This window comes from Ictalurus furcatus, chromosome 18 (assembly GCF_023375685.1).
Source record: "Ictalurus furcatus strain D&B chromosome 18, Billie_1.0, whole genome shotgun sequence".
NCBI classification, from domain to species: domain Eukaryota; kingdom Metazoa; phylum Chordata; class Actinopteri; order Siluriformes; family Ictaluridae; genus Ictalurus; species Ictalurus furcatus.
Window position 1 is genome coordinate 14274300 of NC_071272.1, and position 25741 is coordinate 14300040.

Genomic DNA, 25741 nt, shown 5'->3' on the forward strand with positions numbered 1-25741 from the left:
AGTGCTCGATAATCACCCAGAAGATCCTTCCACGCTTGATAGTAGACATTCAGTCCAGTAAGGTGCCATTTGCGCTCCATCTTCCGACAAGCAGCCTTTCTAGAGCACAGATTGTCATTATACCAAGGAGCAGAGCGGGTGAATGTGACCTTACGTGACCTTAGAGGAGCAAAAGAGTCAAGATTAGCAGCAAGAGCAGAATTTAACTGCAGAACTTTCTCCTCCTGCGATTAGGGATGCAGATCACTTAAGGTGGAAACAACCGAATTGGAGAAAACTGTCTGATCAATAGACTTCCACTTCCGGAAGGTTACTGTTTGGATGGTAACCAAGTTCACTTGGATGATACAGTTCTAGATTAAAAAAGACAACTGAATGATCAAACAGTCCAATGTCAACAGATGAAAACTGCAATATAAACGAGCCGTTTGCAATCACGAGATCCAGGGTGTGGCCCTTGTTATGAGTCGGGTCAGTTACAAACTGTGTGAAGCTAAAACAATCAATTAGCAACAGAAATTCCTTAGCCGCCACAGAGTCACTCCGGTCCACATGAATGTTAAAATCTCCCACAATTAGCATTCTGTCAATCTTCATTCTCAACATTGACAGGAAGTCAGCAAACTCTGACATAAAAGCTGCATGTGTCTTAGCCTTAGGTGGTTTCTAGACTGTAGCGATGATGGTAGATACAGGAGGGGAAATACTCAAGACCAGGCATTCAAATGATGAAAACTGGGGAATGGACACAGAGCTTATGTTGAACTTCAGGTTGTAAACCACAATAATGCCTCCGCCTCTGCCAGATAACCTCGGGAGGTCAAATACTCCAAAGCCCACTGGAGTAATCTGGTTAAACAGAAGTCATTTTCTTTATGCCAGGTTTCGGTTAAAAACAACAAGTCCAGCTTTTTATCTGTAAGAAAATCCGATAAAAGCAGCGCCTTGTTATTCATGGGCCACACATTGAATAATGCGGCATAAGCCAGGCTTTGAAATGGAGACGACAGTGGTTTAATCTCCACGCGGGGAACCGATATTAAATTACTGTGATCAAAACCAGTATGGAGCAGTTTGTTGGTCTTACGTCGACAGGTAAGGACAAAGATGTCAGGAGAAGATGACACAGTAAAACTGCCCCTCAAACCCCGATGGATATATCGTTTAGGATGTAGCAATCCAGCGTCTCGGCAGATTCTGTAAGAGTCTTTGGCTAGGCAATAAGAGCTCTGTTTTAAATTCAGAATCTGGCGTGTAGTGTACCTTAGGGCCATGGTCATTAAGTGCACACTCACAAGACCAAGGCGCTGAAACTCTGTAGCGCACTGTGAGCACAAAGTCGTACAATCCACACACGCAGCCAAACCGAGGCGTTGATTCCGCGTTGCACGCTGCAGGTTATTCCAGGTGGAACACAGAAATAAAAACAACAGTCCAAAATATTTAAAATGGCACCACCACATCGCAATTGTAACTGCACTAAAAACAATATAACATTAAAAAACTTGCAGTTATTTAAAACAATATGACTTAAAATAACAAACGAAAACAAACAAAACGGTAACAGGAGCGGCAGCAAAACGCACCAGCATACCCTGCCACCCTGTCATTTAATACAAGCAATTTGATTAAACATCTAAAGAACAAACATAACGCAGAGTGCAAAGTTTGCTAATGCTAGCAGCGGGATACAGCAACAACCAACTTTGTAGCAAACGCTGGAGAAGCAAGAGAAAATGTCCAGAGACAACCCACGGGCAGTAAAAATAACAGAAGCTCTTACCAAGTTCATTGCTCTTGATGACCAACCATTGTCAGTTGTAGATAACACAGGATTTCGTCGTCTTCTTGGTGTACTTGAGCCGAAGTATGAGATTCCAAGCCATCACCACATTACAGATACCGCATTACCAAAGCCGCATGATTTGGTGAAAAAGCACATCAGGAACCTGTTGCAGGACATTTCGGTCTTTAGCTTCACCACTGATATTTGGACTAGCAGTGTCAGCCCAATGTCTCTTATAGGTTTAACAGCACAGTGGATCGATGAGGATTTTACTCCCCAGAGAGTCGTTTAACAAGCAATGCAGTTTAGAGGTTAGCACACTGGCCAAGCCATAGCAGGTGCGTTTGATGACATGCTTCAGACGTGGGCCATTCCGAAAAGTGTGAAGCACTCATATCGGTACTTGGTATCGGCAAGTACCCAAATTTAAGTACTTGTACTTGGTGTGAAAAAAGTGGTATCGGTGCATCCCTAGTTTATATAACAAACGTAATCATGGGTTAAACACAGAACAGCTGAAAACGATAATGTCACACTTTCAGAAAACAACCAATGACAATGGCAGAGACAGAACATAACCATAACCATAACCATGTCCAACATAAAGTCACTGTCAATTAAGACCAAAAATTGTGCGTTCACTAAGGGCACGCACACCTGGCTCGTGCACGAGCTTGCGCTTTGGTTTTCCAAGCACACTGCAGTATTGCTGTGCTGACTCAAGGGGAAATTATGATAGAAACCCCCCAAGGCCACTCCTCCTGGAGTGCCAGAATACACTCCCCTCCCCTGGCGGTCCTGGCCCTTTGGGCAAAATTTCTTTACCTGAACCGTGAGACTAAGTGGCGTCTTCAGCAGAGCAGGAAGGCAGATCAACATCTTCAGCGGAGCAGGAAGACAGAGCGACGTCCTCAACGGAGCAGGAATATGGAGCGACATCCTCAGCAGAGCAGGAAGACGGTACGACATCCTCAGAGAACCTTGGCGTAGTGGCATCCACGGCGGAGTATGGAAGCCAAACGGTGCTCTTGGCTGCAACAGGAGGCGGAGAAACTTTTTCAGTAGAACAGGGTGGCTGAGTGGCATCCTCAGCTGTACGCAGAGCTTGTTGGGTGTGTCGTTAGTCTCAGGCATGAGGAGCACTCGGTTAGTCATGATGTCTGCTTCAGGCATGAGTAGAACTTGGTTGTCCGTGTCAGCAGATTTGGGCGTGAACAGAACTTGGTTGGTTGTGTCAACAGACCCGGGCGTGAACAGAACTTGGTTGTCCTTGGCAGCAGATTCGGGCGTGAGCAGAACTTGGTTGGTTATGTCAGCAGACCCGGGCGTGAACAGAACGTGGTTGTCCGTGTCAGCAGGTTCAGGCATTATCAGGACTTGGTTGGTCCTGAAGTCAGCTTCAGGCGTGAGCAGAACCTGGTTGGTTGTGATGTCGGTTTCAGGCATGAGGAGATCCTGGTTGGTCGTGATGTTGGTTACAGACTGGAACTTGGCGTGGAAGGTCACATCATCAATCTCAGACTGGAACTTGGCATGAGAGGTCACCTTGTCGACCTCAGACAGTAACTTGGCGTGGGAGGTCACATCGTTGATCTCAGCCTTGAACGTGGCGTGGCAGGTCACATCATCGATTTCAGACAGGAAAGTGTCTTGGGAGGTCGTCTCATCGATCTCAGACAGGAACTTGGCTTGAGAAGTCGTCTTTTTATCCTTGGACAGGAACTTGGCTTGAGAGGTCGTCTCTTTGACCTCAGACAAGAACTTGGCTTGAAAGGTTGCCTCTTCAACCTCTGACAGGAACTTGGCTTGACAGGTCACCTCTTCCACCTCGGACATGAACTTGGCTTGAGAGGTCACTTCTTTGACCTCTAGCAGGAACTTGACTTGAGTGGTCGTCTCGTCGACCTTGGAGAAAATCTTGGCTTGGGAGGTCGTCTCTTTGACCTCAGACAGGAACTTGGCTTGAGCGGTCGCCTATTCGACCTTGGACAGGAACTTGGCTTGAGAGGTCTCCTGTTCGACCTCAGACAGGAACTTGGCTTGAGAGGTCGTCTCTTTGACCTCAGACAAGAACTTGGCTTGAAAGGTCGCCTCTTCAACCTCTGACAGTCATTTGGTTTGAGAGGTCGCCTATTCGACCTTGGACAGGAACTTGGCTTGAGAGGTCTCCTGTTCGACCTCAGACAGGAACTTGTCTTGAGAGGTCGTCTCTTCATCCTTGGACATGACCTTGGCTTGAGAGGTCATCTCTTCGACTTCGGACAGGAACTTGGCTTGAGAGGTCACCTCTTCGACCTCAGACAGGAACTTGGCTTGAGAGGTCGTCTCTTCGACCTCCGACAGGAACTTGGCTTGAAAGCTCGTCTCTTCGACCTCTGACAGGAACTTGGCTTGAGAGGTCACCTCTTCGACCTTGGACATGAACTTGGCTTGGGAGGTCACCTCGTTTAACTCTAGCAGGAACTTAAGTTTATGCTGGAGCTCTGGAGATGAGACAAACTTGTGGGTCTCAGGCTGAAACTCTGGGGATGAGACCACCTCATGGGTCTCAGGTTGGAGCCCTTGAGGTGAGGTCACCTCATTGACCTCTGGCTGGAGCTCTGTATCTGAGACCACCTCATGGATCTCATGCTGGAGCTCTGGGAATGAGACCGCCTTGTGCGTCTCATGCTGGAGCTCTGCAGGTGAGACCACCTCGTGGATCTCAAGCTGTAGCTCTGGAGATGAGGTCACCACGTTGACCTCCAGCTGGAGCTCGGCAGGTGAGACCACCTCGTTGCTCTCGAGCTGGAGCTCCAGAGCCAAAGTCGCTATGTTGACCTCTGGCAGGAGCTCAGCAGGTGAGACCACCTCGTGGGTCTCAGATTGGAGCTCTGTAGATGAGGTCACCATGTTGACGTCCAGCTGGAGCTCAGCATGTGCTCTCTTGTGGAGCCATTTGTGAGTACGCCAGCTGCTCTTGAAACATCCCCGAGAGCAGAAAATTGATCCATGGATCCCACGTTTCCTGCATGTGGGACACTGTAGCTGGTCCTCTTTACCGCAGCCCTCAGTCTTGCAGGTCGACATCACCTCCACCACTGCCCTGTCGGCCGGGTGCTGAAGCTGAGCTGTGGAGGCTGCCCTGTCAATCCACTAATAATAGGTGTGGAATGGCAGGTCAGGCTTGTTCGTCACACTGACTCCCCTCAAAAGTTGATCCACGTTGTTGCTCAGCCCTGGATGCCCAAACTCCTTCAAGAATAGCTCCGCAAACTGTGTTACATTATTGAGGGCACTGGACCCTGTACTGGCCAGATGCTCCACCCATTCACGGGCCGGGCCGGGCCATAAAACCGGGACACAATGAACCCAAGCCACTGTCTCTTGTCCAGCTTGGGTTTCGCCAGGCTTGAAAAGTACATTTGGCTGTAGAACAAGAACCGCCTTGGGTAATCACACAATCCAAAATTCATCTCCAGGAGGTCTATGGCAGTCCACTGGGGAAACTCGACTGACCTGAAGGGTGGCCAGACAATCCCATGTACATTGCCATGATGCTCGCACGTGCAGCTCCTGCTGCATCCATCTTGAAGGCGTAGTATTATGTCACGTTCCAGAAGGTAAGGGAGGTTTAGAACGGATGCAAGTGCAGTAAAAGTCGTTTATTAGAGAGATATGCAGACAAATCCAAAACGGTAATCCAAAGCGTGGTCTAATAACATACAAAAGGTCAGGCAATATACAAACAGGCATAAACAGGGTGAGGCTGGAATCAAAATGAGAAACGAGAAACAAGGTCAATAACAAGAATCAAAACGAGAAACGAGAAACAAAGAACAACCGGTTGGTAAACAGATAAACTCAATACTACGCAAAGTGCTAATAGACACAAGAGGTTTATATAACAAACATAATCATGGGTTAAACACAGGACAGCTGAAAATGATGATGACACACATTCGGAAAACACCCAATGACAAAACAGGGGCGGAGACAGAACATGAACATAACAAAAGCACGTGTTCAACGTAAACAAAGTCACAGTCATTGAAGACCAAAAAGCGTGCGTTCACTAAGGGCTCGCGCACCTGGCTCGTGCATGAGCTTGCGCTTCGTTTTACGAGCACGCTGCAATATTGCAGCGCTGACTCAAGGGGCAATCGTGACAGAACATCACCCAAGGCCGCTCCTCCCGGAGTGCCAGAATACACTCCACTCCCCTGGCGGTCCTAGCCCTTTGGGCAAAATGTCTTTAGCTGAATCGGGAGACCGAGTGGCGTCCTCAGCAGAGCAGGAAGGCAGAGCGACGTCCTCAGCGGAGCAGGAAGACAGAAGAGATGTCACGCTAGGAAGAACACGTCAGCCGACCCATTGCCTGTTTTTACCATGCTTCTGTATTATGATTTGAATTTATCTGCCTGTCGCTCGTAAATAAAAGTCTTTTACTGCACTTGCATCTGTACAATCATCCCTTACGTTCCGGAACGTGATATTGAGTCTAACTATGCGATTTGACAATGCCTAAAAAGAAGCTGTGTTTGAAAGTCTGTACCCCCTATGTTTTTTGGTTTTTTTTTTTTCAGAAAAAATGTGTCGCTAAAGGAAATGTGTCTCTATTTTACAATTTATCAGCAAATAAAAAGAATTCCAAGAAGTTAAACATAAAATTGGGGTCTATCCTGTGACAATAATACCATACAAAACATAAGTCAAACTCAACATAAAATTAGAGGCAAACTCAACATAAAATTAGAACCATAAGCAAGAAGGCAAAGTTTTGTTATTGCCCCTCTCTGTCTCCAAACCTGAACTAGTATAATTTAGATTTTCTCACTATTAATATCTTAACATTCATGTTTTTGACCACACATGTAAAAACCAGGACACTAAATATTCTATTGGTATATATTACATTTCTTTTTGATTTTGTTCAAACTTGTAAAAAAAAATTGAGTGTATTAGGTCTTTTAAAATTTATCCAAATGAAATGCTGGCATAGGTTCTTTAAAAATGAATAAAAACGTGTGAATGAAAAAAGAACAGTGATAAGCAGGATCTGTGCTGTGCCAGTCAACACCACATAATTTCAGTGCATGAAAAAAAATAACAATGGATTGGAGAAGGAAACATGTAAAATCCAATCCGATTTTGTTAACATTCCTACAGTGTTAAAATATTATATAAAAGATTATTTAATTTATCTTCCCCCCTCCCAAAATGTCTTGGGGGACATACTAAAAGTAGGTGGACTGAGAACACATTGTCCAATTAAAGTACAGGTGGTAGAATTGTATGCTCAGTGTTTTTTTTTGGGTTTTTTTTGCTTGTTTGTATGAATGAAAGGGTTACAACATTTCTGTTTACGATGTTTGGTTGGGAAACGAGGCAGTAGGGCGGTACAGACATAAAACTCTCATAATATAATTGTCTCTCTCGCTCTTGCTATATATATATATATATATATATATATATATATATATATATATATATATATATATACACATGCACACACACACACACACACACACACACACACACATATATATATATATATATATATATATATATATACACATGCACACACACATGCACACACACACACACATATATTTATTTATTTATTTATTTATTTATTTATTTATGCACAGTATCTCACAAAAGTGAGTACACCCCTCACATTTTTGTAAATATTTGATTATATCTTTTCCTGTGACAACACTGAAGAAATGACACTTTGCTACCATGTAAAGTAGTGAGTGTACAGCTTGTGTAACAGTGTAAATTTGCTGTCTCCTCAAAATAACTCAACATACAGCAATTAATGTCTAAACCGCTGGCAACAAAAGTTATTGTCATGTGACTTGTTATTGTTACAAGGTCTCAGGTGTGAATGGGGAGCAGATGTGTTAAATTTGGTGTCATCGCTCTCACACTCCCTCATACTGGTCACTGGAAGTTCAACATGGCACCTCATGGCAAAGAACTCTCTGAGGATCTGAAAAAAAGAATTGTTGCTCTATATAAAGATGGCTTAGGCTATAAGAAGATTGCCAAGACCCTGACACTGAGCTACAGCACGGTGGCCAAGACCATACAGCGGTTTAACAGGACAGGTTCCACTCAGAACAGGCCTCGCCATGGTCGACCAAAGAAGTTGAGTGCACGCGCTCAGCGTCATATCCAGAGGTTGTGTTTGGGAAATAAACGTATGAGTGCTGCCGGCATTGCTGCAGAGGCTGAAGGGGTGGGGGGTCAGCCTGTCAGTGCTCAGACTATACGCCGCACACTGCATCAAATTGGTCTGCATGGCTGTCATCCCAGAAGGAAGCCTCTTCTAAAGATGATGCACAAGAAAGCCCGCAAACAGTTTGCTGAAGACAAGCAGACTAAGGACATGGATTACTGGAACCATGTCCTGTGGTCTGATGAGACCAAGATACACTTATTTGGTTCAGATGGTGTCATGCGTGTGTGGCGGCAACCAGGTGAGGAGTACAAAGACAAGTGTGTCTTGCCTACAGTCAAGCATGGTGGTGGGAGTGTCATGGTCTGGGGCTGCATGAGTGCTGCCGGCACTGGGGACCATGAAGGGACCATGAATGTCAACATGTACTGTGACATACTGAAGCAGAGCATGATCAGTATGCAGTATTCCAGCATGATAACAACCCCAAACACACCTCCAAGACGACCACTGCCTTGCTAAAGAAGCTGAGGGTGAAGGTAATGGACTGGCCAAGCATGTCTCCAGACTTAAACCCTATTGAGCATCTGTGGGGCATCCTCAAACGGAAGGTGGAGGAGCACAAGGTCTCTAACATCCACCAGCTCTGTGATGTTGTCATGGAGGAGTAGAAGAGGACTCCAGTGGCAACCTGTGAAGCTCTGGTGAACTCCATGCCCAAGAGGGTTAAGGCAGTGCTGGAAAATAATGGTGGCCACACAAAATATTGACACTTTGTGCCCAATTTGGACATTTTCACTTAGGGGTGTACTCACTTTTGTTCCCAGCAGTTTAGACATTAATGGCTGTGTGTTGAATTATTTTGAGGGGACAGCAAATTTTCACTGTTATACAAGCTGTACACTCACTACTTTACATAGTAGCAAAGTTTCATTTCTTCAGTGTTGTCACATGAAAAGATATAATCAAATATTTACAAAAATGTGAGGGGTGTACTCACTTTTGTGAGATACTGTGTAATATATATATATATATATATATATATATATATATATATATATATATATATATATATATACACACACACACACACACACACACACACACACACATATATACATATATATATATATATATATATATATATATATATATATATATATATATATATAAGGATTTGCCCAAGTATGAATTCATTGTTGAGCTGTGGATAGATATTTATTTCCCACATAATATCATGACTACCCGTCATGGCTTCTCTCTCACTATTTCTATCTATCTTCCTCTGTCTGTCTCTGAGATATCCCTAAGGCAGGACAAAACTACTTGGCTGTCTCATACTGCTACATTGCTGCTAGCCGCTTGTCACTGTAAAATGTGTTAATGGCTTATCCTAATGGCCCAGCCCAGGCTTTCAATGCCCATGGCTCCAGTTACTTCAACAAAGATAAGCCTGCTGTCCGTTTAACACAGCTTATGTTCACTTCAGCTGCGTCCCTGAAGACCATTCAGGTCTAAATGCTTTGTTTGTCTGATTGATGGATTCAACGGATTCAGCGATTGATGTATTGAATGTACTGCTTGAGAAATTGTGGTGACAAAATGCCTCCACTCGTCTGCAGAGGATCACATGGTCAGTTTATTGAGCTTAAAATATACATACCTGTGTTGGTGTTTGAGGTCCCAAACATTTGCAAGGCTGAAACGGTTGGCTGGCACTGTTTGTGTTTTTGTGAAGTATTTTGCAAAGCGTTACCGGTGTTGCTCCGAGCCCTGAGTGGGCGAAGGCCACAACGGAGCAGATCAGCAGAGACAGAGATGGCAGGTGGGAGGGAAAGAGAGCGAGAGAGAGAGATTGTGTGTGAGTGTGAGAGAAAGAGATGAAGGAGGGCAGTGAAGATTGAGGAAGTGAAATGCAGGCTTGTCCACCACAGTTTTGTCAAAGATCTAAAGCAGACTAACACAGTTACAGTAGGTCATCTTACACAAGGCACAAGGTTCTCAGTCTCATAGATGGTCAGAATTGTAAAAATCCTTCCAGTTACATCAGAGACATTGATATGGATATTGTAAAATAAACAAATATTGTGGTTAAAATCCGATGTTTTCCTCATCATTTCCTTGTTCTTAGCGTCACTGGGGACGTTTTTGGTTTGACTTTTTAGCTAGTTAGCTTACAACACTGGCTAATGCAGCTTAGCTAGCTAGTTAACATTCAGAAGTAGCTCGATTAGTGAAACAAGCTGTGAAGAGTGAGTGCCAAAATTCTGAACCAGGAATTCATGTTGTTCAATGTTACCAAACACCTGTGTTGACATAACAGAGGAATACTAGTTTGTGTGTGTGTGTGGGGGGGGGTGGTCGTCAATATCAAAAGTAACAGTTAGTGTGTTGTGGCCTGCAGCTGCATTACGTACTACAGTGCATCTCATCCTCATGGACTGTACCAGATTGGTCAGTACTTGCTGTGAGATGTTACCCCAGTCTTCCACCAAGGCATTTGCAAGTTCTCGGTCACGTCTGGGGGGGACATGATTACATGTAATTTTCAACTGCAAGCTGTCAGCTGTCCTTCCTGTCTTAGGCGTCTTACATTACAGACATGCCTCCCTGCAGCAGGCCTATGGTATGTTCACGTAGGTGAGCAGGAACCCTAGGCATCTTTCTTCTGGTGTTTTCCAGAGTCAGTAGAAAGGTCTCTTTAGTGTCCTAAGTTATTGTAATTGTGACCTTTATTGCCTTCTGCCTGTAAACTGTTAGTGTCTTAAGGACTGCTCCACAGGTGCATGTGCAGTAATTGTTCATAGTTCACTGAACAAGTATGAAAAACATTGTTTATACCCTTTCCAATAAAGATCTGTAAAGCTTATGTAGATTTTACAAAATTATCTTTAAAATACAGTCTGCTGAAAAAGGAATGTTTCTTTTTTTGCTGAGTTTATATTACCTTTAATATGTCTTGAGGCCACACACACATTCAAATATGAACTGGCTGATGGGCCTCATGGGTAAACGCTTAGGCAGCATCTCCATGCCAACGCTGAGCAAAGGCAAGAGAAATGATAACTCCTCATTTATTTCATTATTTATCCTCATCAAATTCATGTCGCCATGGCAACTGGAGTTTGCATCTCTCTCTCTCTCTCTCTCTCTCTCTCTCTCTCTCTCGCACCTCCTCAAGGAAAGATTCATCAAACTGAAAGATAACAAAGATCTGGCCGCAGGATCTCCTATACCCAGAGTCATAATCACACACAATCCCCTGACCCCACATACACACAGAGTGATGCTTTACATTAGCAAAATCTTTCTGTACATCTGTCCTTCTTTTGCAGCTTTAACATTTATGCATTCAATAAGCAGACTGAAACAGGAGTGACTGCAGTGCCTCTACACACTGTAACAGAGTACACGAGAGGTTTCTATGGAGTGATTCTACTGGTGGTAGAGATTAATAGGCTCTATTCTCTAATTCACTCACTCTTTCATTCACTCTGTCTCTCTCTCTCTATTCTTGTCTCTTTCTGTGCCAGTGTGTGGGGACATCCATGGGCAGTTCTTTGACCTGATGAAGCTATTTGAAGTAGGGGGCTCGCCTGCTACAACGCGATACCTCTTCCTTGGAGACTACGTGGACCGGGGTTATTTCAGTATCGAGGTGAGGGAAACACAAATCAAACACCAGCACCTTAAAAACATGCTGCTTACCTTAATTTTCCCCTTGTTGTGAATGAGTGTGTGTATGGTGCCCTGCGATTCCCACTTCATGCCCAGGGTTCCCAGGATAGACTCTGGATCCGATGTACCAGGTTACTGAAGACAGACGAATGAATGAATGATTCACAAAAGTGTGTGGCAAATCAATTAAACATTCATGAAATGGAACCCCTTATGATTAGCACACTTTTAGATTGACACTATCATGACATTGAAAATCTCATAGCTGCACTAGCTGTATTATAGCCAGAGTAATTAAACAAACATGAGCTAATTATAGTGGAGGTGTCAGCATTTAACGTAATATATATTTGATAAGGATGTACTTACAGATATATTTTCCAGGCCTGACACTGGGACTATGTTTAGTACTGTAGCAATGATTTTAGCTCATGAATACATGGTTATAGGGAATAAAGGAATAAAAGGTTTAAAAGTAGATTAACATGCATCAGTGAGGGTTAACAGTTATATTGGTTATTGAGGTGTTACAGGTGTCAATAAATCAATCAATCAATCAGTCAATATAACGACCCAAAAGATCAAAACTGTCAGATTTTCTTAACCTTGTGGGAATGTTTGGTCCCCACCAAGATATAAAAACATGTACACACACACACACACACACACACAGAGTGCACATTCTAGTTGGAGTTAGGCATTAAGAGCCTAGATCATTTGAGTGTTAAGAGCCATAATCATTTGAGTTTTAAGCTGTAAGCAGCTAGTACGTGTTATAGTTGTAGAGGATGACACCGTATTTAATAGCATGTAATGGTGTAATTTGTCACAAATGTATTACACTTACTCTCGACCTCTGTTTCTGCAGTGTGTTTTGTACCTTTGGTCGCTGAAAATCCTCTACCCAAAGACACTATTTTTACTGAGAGGAAATCATGAATGTAGACATTTGACAGAATATTTCACCTTCAAACAAGAATGTAAGTATGGATTCATCCTTTAATCACCCTACCTTCTTTTCTGCTACTTGTTCTCTTACCTGTGCAGCATTGTGCAGCATTATGTAGCGCTCCGAACGAGAGCTTCTGTCTTCACTCATAACACTCCATTCTGCATGTTCTACTTCAGGGACTTGAGAGGAAGCAATTTGTTCTCAAATTCTGAGCATGCCATCCCTAGCAAATTCTGTTTAGCACATCTGAGATTTAGTTATTGAAATGTCTCTCAAACAGAAATGATCATGGCTGGTTTATTCAGGCCACAATCAAATTTAAAAGCGCTGTTCATGATAGATTAGTTAAGGTTGCCTTAACTCTTAGATTAGCTCGGAGAAGCCTTAGTTAGCCTTAGTCTCCCAAAATAGAAAAAGAGTTCCCAGAGTAGTACACTTGGGTGACTAGGAACAGGAAATTGTACAAGCATGACTTCCTGTTTCACAGGGGTATAAATATGAGGTAATCTAAAATATGAATGGGAATATACGTCAAATATATTTTCCTCATATGAATTCACAGGGGTGCCAGTAATTGTTGCACACCTACAGTGAGGGAAAAAAGTATTTGATCCCCTGCTGATTTTGTATGTTTACCCACTGACAAAGAAATGATCAGTCTATAACTTTAATGGTAGATTTATTTGAACAGTGAGAGACAGAATAACAACAAAAAAATCCAGAAAAACGCACATCAAAAATGTTATAAATTGATTTGCATTTTAATGAGGGAAATAAGTATTTGACCCCTCTGCAAAACATGACTTAGTACTTGGTTTAAAAACCCTTGTTGGCAATCACAGAGGTCAGACGTTTCTTGTAGTTGGCCACCAGGTTTGCACACATCTCAGGAGGGATTTTGTCCCACTCCTCTTTGCAGATCTTCTCCAAGTCATTAAGGTTTCGAGGCTGACGTTTGGCAACTCGAACCTTCAGCTCCCTCCACAGATTTTCTATGGGATTAAGGTCTGGAGACTGCCTAGGTCTCTCCAGGACCTTAATGTGCTTCTTCTTGAGCCACTCCTTTGTTGCCTTGGCCGTGTGTTTTGGGTCATTGTCATGCTGGAATACCCATCCACGACCCATTTTCAATGCCCTGTCTGAGGGAAGGAGGTTTTCACCCAAGATTTGACGGTACATGGCCCCGTCCATCGTCCCTTTGATGCGGTGAAGTTGTCCTGTCCCCTTAGCAGAAAAAAACCCCAAAGCATAATGTTTCCACCTCCATGTTTGGCGGTGGGGATGGTGTTCCAGGGGTCATAGGCAGCATTCCTCCTCCTCCAAACACGGCGAGTTGAGTTGATGCCAAAGAGCTCCATTTTGGTCTCATCTGACCTCAACGCTTTCACCCAGTTGTCCTCAGAATCATTCAGATGTTCATTGGCAAACTTCAGACGGGCATGTATATGTGTTTTCTTGAGCAGCGGACCTTGCGCGCGCTGCAGGATTTCAGTCCTTCACGGCGTAGTGTGTTACCAATTGTTTTCTTGGTGACTATGGTCCCAGCTGCCTTGAGATCATTGACAAGATCCTCCCGTGTAGTTCTGGGCTGATTCCTCACTGTTCTCATGATCAATGCAACTCCACGAGGTGAGATCTTGCATGGAGCCCCAGGCCGAGGGAGATTGACAGTTCTTTTGTGCTTCTTCCATTTGCGAATAATCGCACCAACTGTTGTCCCCTTCTCACCAAGCTGCTTGGCAATGGTCTTGTAGCCCATTCCAGACTTGTGTAGGTCTACAGTCTTGTCCCTGACATCCTTGGAGAGCTCTTTGGTCTTGGCCATGGTGGAGAGTTTGGAATATGACTGATTGATTGCTTCTGTGGACAGGTGTCTTTTATACAGGTAACAAACTGATATTAGGAGCACCCCCTTTAAGAGTGTGCTCCTAATCTCAGCTCGTTACCTGTATAAAAGACACCTGGGAGCCAGAAATCTTTCTGATTGAGAGGGGGTCAAATACTTTTTTCCCTCATTAAAATGCAAATTAATTTATAAAATTTTTGACATGCGTTTTTCTGGATTTTTTTGTTGTTATTCTGTCTCTCACTGTTCAAATACAACTACCATTAAAATTATAGACTGATCATTTCTTTGTCAGTGGGCAAACGTACAAAATCAGCAGGGGATCAAATACTTTTTTCCCTCACTGTATATTTAACAAAGTTTTTTTTTTTGATAAACCTGTGTTGTGTTTGCAATTGTTTGATATCCATGAGAGCAGCATACTTTTTTGAACAAAAGATAAAAAGGTTAAGCAATAAAGACCATTTTTCACAGCCTTCTTTGCTCATATTTACCAAGGGTGCCAATATTAGTGGAGGGCAATAAGCATTAAAATATGCGTTTTTGTTTTGTTTTGTTGTTGTTGTTGTTAAATAACTCATTTTTATTTTTAGTCTTATTACCTGCACTATTGCCAGAGTGACTATTATCAACAACTTCTGACCAATTAGAACTGATAGTTCAACAGCACTGTGGTATAATACGTTTCAACATTTGGGTTTATTGACACGACTTCCAAAATTGATTAGCGCTGTATTTTAACACTAAAACTATGTGTCTGTTTGTCAGGAAAACACTAGAGCCCTGTCAACACTCAGTGCCCAGAAAACTCAGAGAGTATGAGTGTTAAATGTGATTTCTGTGTTAAATACACAACTAACAACTTCCCAATGAGTTTAGTACTTATTACTATTTCATACATATAAATACTACAAGGTTGGCTGACAAAGGCAGCCCAAGCATCAAAATAAATAACCCAGAAACATGAAACCCTGTACACTTCTTTTAAATTCCACAGCTTAAAAAAAATAAAAATAAAAATAAAAAATTATAAAATTAACACCAGTACCAAATGCAGTGCAATGTTTAAAGGAACTCAGTTTGGGGAAGAAGATTTCTGAGAATTTGGCCACGCATATTGGCAACTCTAATTATTGGCTAGCCAGATAAAGAAATGAAAGCTAAACTTATGTAACTCTCTAATCAATATTAGCATAAATTATAATATTTAGATGCCATCTAAACGATAAAATACAAAGGTATTAAGATGTTGTACTAAGATTGTCACTGCAGCTATAAAGCAGACAAGGTAACATGCTCGTTTGAATTTTACTCAGTAATGTTAAACAACATGCCCTGACATAATCTGACCTGCTGGTTACTTACTGGTTCATTTAAGGTGGTCCATATCTGTTTTGATATGTGCTTTTTTTTATTCCATATTAAATCTGACATCTTGTATACAAGCACAGTGGTCTTTTTGTGCATCCTTAAAATACATGTTAAATATTTAAAGGCAGAAAAATAGACATCTCTTGAATGTCTGGGATTTTTTTTTTTTTTTAAATATACACTATATGGCCAAAAGTATGTGGACCCCTTTCCATCACACCTATATGTGGTTCTTCCCCAAACTGTTGCCAGAATTTTGGAAACACACAAAATTTTTGTCTAGAACAGGGGTGCCCAAACTTATCCGCGCAAGTGTGGTTGCAGGTTTTCATTCCAATCAAGCAGGAGACACATCTGATTCCAGTTGATCTTGGCTTTCAATAGACTCCAGTGTAGCTCACACTGGCCCTTTGCGTATTAGAACACCTCTGGTCTGAATGTCAAAGAATGACTTTGCACACTGAAGCATTACGATTTCAGTTCAGTGGAACTAAGAGGCCCAAACCTGTTCCAGCATGGCAATGTGCACAAAGCAAGCTTCATAAATAAATGGTTTGCCAAGGTTGACTGGGAGAACTCGAGTGGCCTGCACAGAGCCCTGACCTCAACCCCACTGAACACCTTTGGGATGAACTGGAACACCAACTGCACCCCAGTCCTTCTCACCCAACATCAGTGCCCGACCACACCAATGCTTTTGTGGATGAATGAAAAAATCGCTACAGCCATACACCAAAATCTAGCAGAAACCCTTCCCAGAAGAGTGGAGGTTATTATAACACCATAGGGGACTAAATCTGAAATGGGATGGTGAACAAGTACATGTGGGTATGATGGTCAGGTGTCCACTTACTTTTGGCCAGATTGTGTATTACCCACTAAGTTGTGTCAATTCTAACTCCCTCCACATGTCTTAGAGTGAGTAGTACATCACTGTCGTCCACAGTAATAAGGAGTTTGCCATATGAAGGGTGCATAGAATACCCCAAAAATAGTAGACTTGAGAAGATTGGCTCAGAAGAGAACCATAAGTGTGCTGTTTGGGACATGAGACATGATTCGTTTATGCGAGTTTAGTAAGGAGAAGTGTTCGATCAGGTGCATCAGGTGAAAATAGCTTTGTTCTTAAGGGAGAAGCAGCTGACTGTGAGGGAAGGCTGCAAAACACATTAGATAATGCTCACAAGTAGACCTATCCCATAAGGCCAAGTGACAGAATACAGACACAGGTGAAGGGGGGGCAAGTGTCGAGTTGGTGGCAACCTATTTCTGTACCTACTCTGTGGACCTGTCACCATGGATACAAATGCCTCTGAGAGGCAGCGAATTAAGATTTAATGAAAAAAAGGGAACACACACGTCGTCCCACGCAGAGAAGGACCTTTACCAGACTAGCGTGGTGTTCCTTCGGTTTGTTTGTAATGCAGGGAGACACCCAGGAGGGCTAGAAAAGTTCAACCCAGAGAATGAACTGGAAGAGCACTATAAAAATTCAGCAGCTGTTTCTCAGTACTAAGAGTATGAAGAACAGACATGTTTTCTTAGAGAATATGGTCTAGCCACAGTCTAGAACAGTACACAAAAACATACCCCTGATGAAAAAAACAATAAAAACCCTCATAGCATTTGTAATGGTTTTAATGGTTATAATAGGAATTTAATTGGTTTTAATGGCAACTGTAATGGTCCCTGTGGGTCTCTACTGGTACTTTGTTGCCTTCTAATGGTGCCATGTTATGTCCAGTGGATACCATTAAGGACCAATAATGGTAAAGGTTTATAATGGCATTTGTAGTGAACCATTAGAATTTATGTGATGGTTTCTGTTGCTTTTTTCCAGCAAGGACATCACAAAAAACACAATATAGGGCACAAAAATACAGTGAATAAGTAAGAAATTAAAACCAGTTGAAGTAACAGTTGAAAATAACCAATGACAATGTGGTGTGATGCAGGCCGACGCAAAGTGGAGTTGCTGTTACTATCCAAAGGTTTATCATTTTCTTATAACAGCATCTTCCAAAGAGTTTTGTACTTAATAAGGGACACATCATACTTTTTAGGCATTTAGACATTAACCTGAAGACCTTCCTGTGATGGAAGACCTACTGACACTGGAGACTCCTTCTTTAAATGTTAAATAAACATCCCCTTACAGAAATCTCACAGCCTATCAACGGTTGTATATTTTCCTTTTTTTTTTAAAATAACAACACAAATTTTTAACAGTTTATTGTTAGCCTTAAATGACTTACATATTATTTAAATAACTAATAAATATGTTTTTAACCCACTTATTATTAGTCTTATTATGTCTAAGAGCATCTATCATACAGCTCACTGTAATTGTTACTATGGAAACAATTACATATTAAAATTAAGTAATCATTTGAAAGCTTCAATAATAGTTACAATCTACTTATATTTGTAGACAAAGTTGACTGAGAGTTTTCCGGCATCTTTTTTGAGCTGAGTGTACAGTACATTTCCAGTAAGGGAACATAATGAGCATGGATGCTCCCTGGCTTTTGTGGTGTATTGTTGGGTTTTTTTTTAGGGAGTGAACACTCCAGTGAACTGGAAGGATTTTTCGATTGAGATAGCCCTTAATATGGCCGACTCCCTGATCAGTGCCCTGACTACTGAACTAGGGAGCTGATTGAGACGCACCCAATGTCACCATCTATGTTAAAGTAGCCAGCTACATAAAGTTATCACAGGAGGATGTTGTTAGCCAGCTAATTTGGCTAACGATAATCTAATTCTAATGAAACTTAGAGGAAAACTTTATATTAGGTTTTGATTGTACAAAATGTTTGCCAATTGTGTTATTAGTTGTTTTTATTTAACGCATTCATTCAGAATCACATTTCACAAGTCGCAAAACAATTATAGGGATTTCAATTTGTTCTTGTTGTCAAGTCACTAAACAATGTAACCTCTGTATTTAGGTAAGATCAAGACTACATGGGGGTATTTTACCTTTTTTGTTTGTTTGTTTGTTTGTTTCTTTACTTTCCTCAAGTGTTTATTATAATGGTAACATGATTCAGTAGGCTATGCAACAAAAATAACTGAACGTGATTCAGTAGGACATGCAACTAAAATCATTTATTTGTGCTAAACACAGTCAAGGTTTTCTTTCTTTTGTTCTTTTTTTCTGTCTGTCTTTCTTGGCCAGATAGCTCTACATACAAACTCTCAATACATGACAGGATCACTCTCCAGCCGGTTAAATAGGAACCCCTGCTCATTCATGCCAATCATGTGGAAGCATTGAGATGCTTTTCTGCTTACCACAATTGGATAAAGTGGTTATTTGATTACTGGAGCCTTCCTTTCAGCTTGAACCAGTCTGGCCATTATAGATATGTGCATTTTAGATATGTTAGAAACGGACTATTCTATATGGGTGAAATATCTCATACTGATCCCTCTGTGCCACTGTTTCCTCTCAGGTAAAATCAAGTATTCAGAGCAGGTGTATGACTCCTGTATGGATGCATTTGACTGCCTTCCCCTGGCTGCTCTCATGAACCAGCAGTTCCTGTGTGTTCACGGTGGCCTGTCCCCAGAAATACACACTTTAGATGACATAAAGAAGGTACTGCCTTCTTTCACTTCCACTTCTATTACAATCTGGGGGAAGTGGGCAATGTGTATATGTATATTTAATGTGTTCTTTACTATATTTCTCTGTGTGGCCTAGTTGGATCGGTTTAAGGAGCCCCCAGCATTCGGACCCATGTGCGATCTCCTGTGGTCAGACCCCCTGGAGGACTTTGGCAACGAGAAGAGCCAGGAGTACTTCAGCCATAACACAGTCAGAGGCTGTTCCTACTTCTACAGGTAGGAGTCCTGGAACACATCCATTAAACAACACATTTCTCATTTTAGGTCATAAAAACCTGCTTTTGTTAAACACCATCTTTTTATCTTATGGTGTCTCTCTGCTTTTGTGATGATCCATGTGTCAAAAATTATTACATTTTGTTTGAGTTTGTAAGTGTGTGAGGATGGAGAGGGGTGTGTGTTTATGTGTGTGTGTGTGTGTGTGTGAGAGAGAGAGAGAGAGAGAGAGAGAGAGAGAGAGAGAATTACCTCTTTAAGACTGCTATTTAATTGAAATCTAATTTCAATTAATAAAGCTTGTTGAATTGAGAGACAAACAGAGAGAGAGAGAAAGAGCAGTCTGTCCAGGTTCTGCAAGCTAACAGCATTCTCTCTCTCGCTCTCTCTCTCTCTCTCTCTCTCTCTCTCTGCTCTTCCCACACATACCACCAGGCCGTGAATATTTCACACTCTCCACTGAAAATCTGATGAACAATGGCGGGCATGTATGTGTCTGTGAGTTGTTTGAGTGTTTGAGTGTATGCTTGTGTGTGTGCTGGAGGAAAGGGACCATCACTTTTTAAATGCAAGCTTTGTGTGTTTGGGCAGTTAGTTCAAGAGCCGTGAGATGATCATGTGTCACTGAATAATTAATTAATTAATAATTGCAATATAAAAGGAATAAAACATTGTATGATGTGCTGTTAGTGGAAAATAATCAACAGCATGCCCTGGCATGTTTTATTCTTAATTTAAATGCAATTTGAATTATTTATGTATTCAAGGGCAGGAAAAAAGGCTCTATTTTTAGACACCTGGCGTAAGTCTAATGGAACCTTTTTTTTTCCAGAAAATGGACTGAATAAATGCATTTCACTACTTATTTTCACATTATTTTTATGTATACATTTTCAGACTAAATGTAACAATGAAAAAAAGTGGGCTAAATGAGAGATTAGATGTAATAATAATTATACATTTCACAGTCACGTATTGTATTCACACTTTTTCTGTGCCTGAATCTCAAATGGCTTTCTTTGAAACAATAGAAATTGTTGCAGTAGACAGTGTCATGATTTTCATCTTCCATGATTAATGAGATACAAACTCATAGTCTAATGTGTGTTTTGTGCTCTCCCAAATTTCGCTTGGGGATCAGTAAAGTCCATGTATGTATGTATGTATGTATCTCTCTATCAAGCTATCTATCAATCTATCAATCTGTATATCACATTATAGGCTCATTAATATGAAAACACATTCATATACTAATTATATCTTTTACGTGATTACAGTTTGAATGCAATTTTTTTTTTGAAGAATTGTGACAGTTCTAATATCTTTATATGCACATCCATACACCCACACACTCTCTCACACTGCAGGAGATCACATCACACACTGCATTACCCCCCTGTTGGACACATTAGAGCTTCTGTGTGGGTGTGAATGTGCCCACATTCATGTTTTATACATTTGTCTGTTTTAAGGGAAAATCATGTGGCCTGTCCAATGCAGTCTCATAAAGCATGCGTAGACTTATGTACCACACTCTTTATACAGACCCAGTTTGCAATTTCGCACACTACAAGCCCTTTGATGTGTGTGTGTGTGTGTGTGTATGTTTAAGCCTCCGAGCTACGCTTCTTGCTCTGCCATGATAGATGACTGACCTCCCACATTGCACTACTTGAGGGTGGGGAGCTTTCCCTCTCTCTCTCTCTTTCTCTCTCTCTCTCTCTCTCTCTCTCTCTCTCTCTCTCTCTCTCTCTCTTTCCCTCTCTCTTTCTGGCTGGTCATGGTAATGGGAAACACAAGGAAGCGCTCTCTCTGGCTGGTCATGGTAATGGGAAACACAAGGAAGCCCATTACCAGCATCACCTCAAGTGTTGCATATACAGACATGCATACACAGACTTAGAGTACACATACAGTATACACACAAACCACACATGTAATCCTCTGCTGTTTTGAACCATGCCTCTGTCCCTCGTATTCATGATTTGGATGTGGGTGAGACACAGTGAAGGAATCAGTGCAGCACTGAGCCAGGAGAAAACTGCAGCAGATTTGGGCCAATCAATTGCAGTGCTTGATTCATCATTAGGTTTCTATGCAGAGTCAAAGCCTGTCTTAAAGCCATTTGGACTAATATTCTCTCTCTCTCTCTCTCTCAAAAGAATCATTGCTTTCATTACCGTCTCTTCCCTGCTCAAGGGAGTGACCAGTCTGCAGTGTGTGTGTGTGTGTGTGTGTGTGTGTGTGTGTGTGTGTTGGGTGTGGGAAGGTAGTGTGATGGCTGCATAAATGTGTGTCCATGTGCATGAGTTGTGTTCATGCTTCATGCCGCAGTAGTGATGTTTCTCATGCTTCTAAAGCACAAATGATGCTCTGTGTATTTCCATTAATCTTTTCTATTATGTAAGTCACAGCAGCAGTTTTTGTTCCTTCCTTATTCACCATGTTATGAAGAGTCAGCATGAGTCTACAACTGCATTTATGTTTATTAAGGTACAGGTTCTCATCAGGCCCATTTCCAGTATGAAAACCTTTCCCTCATGATCATGATTTATTCATCCAATAACCACAAATTAATTGTATTAACTTAATCTAATGATTCCAATATAAGACAGGTTAAGCAATTACTGTATATACTGTTATATTTATTTATTGGAGTTATAAACTTTTCATCCTTGGGATTTCTACCCACTAAACCAAGTTATACAGTGTTAAAATGTAGGTTCAAAACACTTAAAAAGCATATAAAAAAAGCACTATTCCTAAAATATTATTGAGATTCAGGTCATACTTGTTTAATTTAACTTTAGATTAATTTCATTCAGGACAAATGTTCAGTCAATTAGGCTTATACTACATTAATTAAAATATGAATGGGGTCCAAGCACCCTTTGCAAATAGCATCTACAGTGGCCAGTTCTTACTGTTTCATAGAACACTAAAGAGATCTAGTCATCATTAGATAATAAATGACATGTTTGTACAGTGACGTGGTACACCGAATTATGAACTCAGATGATAGCCTGGAGGCTATCCTAGGGGACACCCTGGAGAGGTGTCAAACCAAAACAGGGCACAATCCCACACTACAGACAATTTAAAAATGCCAATCAACCTACTGGGAGGAAACCCCCAAAGCACAGGGAGAGCAGGAAAACTCCACACACACAGGGTGGAGATGGGAATCAAACCCCCAACACTGGAAGTGCAAAAGCAAACGTCCTAATCACTAAGCCACCATGCCCATGCTAATCAAATCTTGTCCTGAGCATGCCTTTCAGATTTAGTGCAAATTTCTGTAATCAAGTCATGAGTTACAGCTGTTTGAGTAGATTAAGTGCCGCCCCACAAGTATTGATTGGCATGTGGAATACTCCTAAAAATGTTCTTAATAATTATTGTGGCTCAGACTCCACTGAGTACCAATTTTGTGAAGGAAATTCTAGGAGTAGTTTCCAAAAGAATGTTTCACATATTATGCGAATTATCTTACATTTGGGTGGACACAGCTAAATTTAACAAAGAGCTAAAAAAAAAAAAAAAATGGGGTTCACTCAACAAATTGGCTGTTCACCATATTGTACAATATACAATTGTTTAATAGCTATAACAACAATAGCAAATTTGATTGTAGTTGATTGTGAGCTCGACCACTGTAAAGTGAATGAATGAATAAATAAATAAATAAATAAAAATCATGGACCCCCTGGTTATCAGTAATAGATCCTTGGTGGTGTGTGGACCACCCTTTAACAATTGCAGTATTTGGGTACCAAGCACAGAAAATACTCTCAAGAACTCTCCCATTCCACTAACACACACAGACTTCCAGAATCAGTCCATTTATTTATATTCCCATACTGTTGCAAGTTTCTATGAAAACTATAGCTTTATATATCTATCTGCAATTTCTAAATCAAAATCTGGGATATCTAAATCTGATTATCTGAACATTCTACAGTTTGTACAAACCAGGGTGTGCGCAGTCACTCATAATAAGAATCAGGGTTTATTTTTGTTTTTTATTTTTTATTTTAATCAAATAGAAGGTGTGAAGATGTTGATCCCAGGAAGCATTAAAAAATTGTGTTTAAACAAATCATGCTCGGACTCAGTGATTAAACAAATGTTTCGGTTATCAATTTCCCCAGTTTATGATTAAATTATTATATTTCCTCCTCACAGTTTTATTTGCTTAAAAGATTATAAATTTTCCACTTATAAAACATATGATGCCATTGTTAATGTTGGCTCTGGCTGTGTCTGAGTATAAAATTACAGGCTCATTAATGTTGTGTTTATATACATTATGGTATCGTTGTGTATTTGGTTATTTCCCACTGTGACTGGTCTCAGAGGACGAATGTGGAAAGGATGCTCATTTATAGCAGTTAATGCAAAGGGAACGATGTGCACAGTCATTTTATCTTTGGAAATATTACATAATAAATCATGTTACTTGAATATCACGATATACAGTATGTATTATTATATTTCATTTTGCTAACACAATTAACAAAAAAAAAAGCAGAGATTATTACATTTCAGCAAATTCAATATTTACAAAATTTCCAACTAAGAAAAGGAAGAAAAATGTAACAATTGATGTAAAATGTACATTAACTATCAGGTACCTCTGACTAATATCAAACTTGACCAAGAGAAGAGCAATATAAGTACTGATAATACCATCAGTGTTGTCAAAATAGATTATAGTGAATATAATAAAAATCTAGATTCAAGAGCCTTATATTTAAGAAACATTATATCGTAATTCAAACCTAATTTCTATCTAGTGCATTTGTATAGTATGACCAATTTCCTCACAATAATTTGACAAATTTTACTGCACTGAAATAACCATTTAAATGGTTTAGTTAGATTAGATTCAGCTTTACTGTTATTGAACTGAGTGCAAGTACAAAACCAATGAAATGCAGTTAGCATCTAACCAGAAGTGCAAAACAGCAAGTCACATTAGAAGTCACATTAGGTATAAAGCGCAAATACATAGTCAGTACATTTACATGGACAACAATAATCTAATATTAACCCAAGTATAACGATACTCTGATTAAGAAACTATCATGTAAACAGCGATTATTGATTACCTTAATCCAACTAAAGTCATACTTGAATTAAACACAAATGGAATTAAGACATGTGGAGTATTCCTATTTTAGTCACATTGTCAACGTGCATTGCAGACATGTTCACACCGTAATCATACTATTAACGTTGTGTGAGAGTTTTCCCCGCATTTTGCGACAGGACACGTACACACACGGCAGTGTTCAACCGCTTTACGGCAAACAAGAGAGCGCGGCTGTGTCCAAAACCGCGTACTTACCTACTATATAGTATGGTTTGGGACGCAGCCCCTGGCATCAAGCAGTCATCTATCTGCACGTATAGCATGACAAATAATTGACTGCACTTGAAGCTTTCGTAAAATTAAAAATGAAACACCCAAAACTGTATACGGTATCATAACAAAGACGACCTGTATGTCGATACGTGCAATTCTGAAGGGAACGTTGGACGGCATGGCGTGGGGACGTAATGACGTGTGCCGTTAATCGATCTCTGTTCTATAACATGTAACACGAGAACATGAAAGGAGTATTCTAAAAGCGACTCATGTAAACACCTTAATCATAGTATTGTCTTATTCAGAATAAAGTCAGTAATTAGATTATTGTTGTCCATGTAAACATAGTCAATGAGTTAGGGTGGCAATAAAGTGCAATTGGCATTTTATCAACAGTGAAGCGGAATATAAGGCATAAGGGAAAAAACAACAGTGCAAATGGCAGGATGTGTGTAAATGAGTCTGGAGACATGGATTACAGTAATGAAGACAGTACAGTTCAGTGACCAACGGAGCAAATTGGAATGGAGGTAGTACTGTGCAAACAGATTAAGGTTAGTCCATGTGCAGAAGTAGGGATGTGCATGTACAAACTGTGCAATGGGGTAAGTTGATCCGCGTGCAAACCGCAATGTGGGGGTTGGAGGATGGGGGATTAACAGTGTTGTGAGTATGTTCAGTATGTTGATTGCAGAAGGGAAGAAGCTGTTCCTTAGCCTGCT

General features: G+C 41.0%; 1 protein-coding gene across 1 annotated transcript in view; it reads left to right on the forward strand.

The window, feature by feature from the left end:
• The window catches only part of ppp3ca (protein phosphatase 3, catalytic subunit, alpha isozyme), an 85181-nt gene that overhangs the window by 41069 nt on the left and 18371 nt on the right, over positions 1–25741 (forward strand). The window contains exons 3-6 of the mRNA XM_053648327.1: positions 11486–11610; positions 12499–12610; positions 19258–19403; positions 19509–19648. Of these exons, the coding sequence (XP_053504302.1) occupies positions 11486–11610; positions 12499–12610; positions 19258–19403; positions 19509–19648 (523 nt within the window). The remainder of the gene's footprint in view (positions 1–11485; positions 11611–12498; positions 12611–19257; positions 19404–19508; positions 19649–25741) is intronic.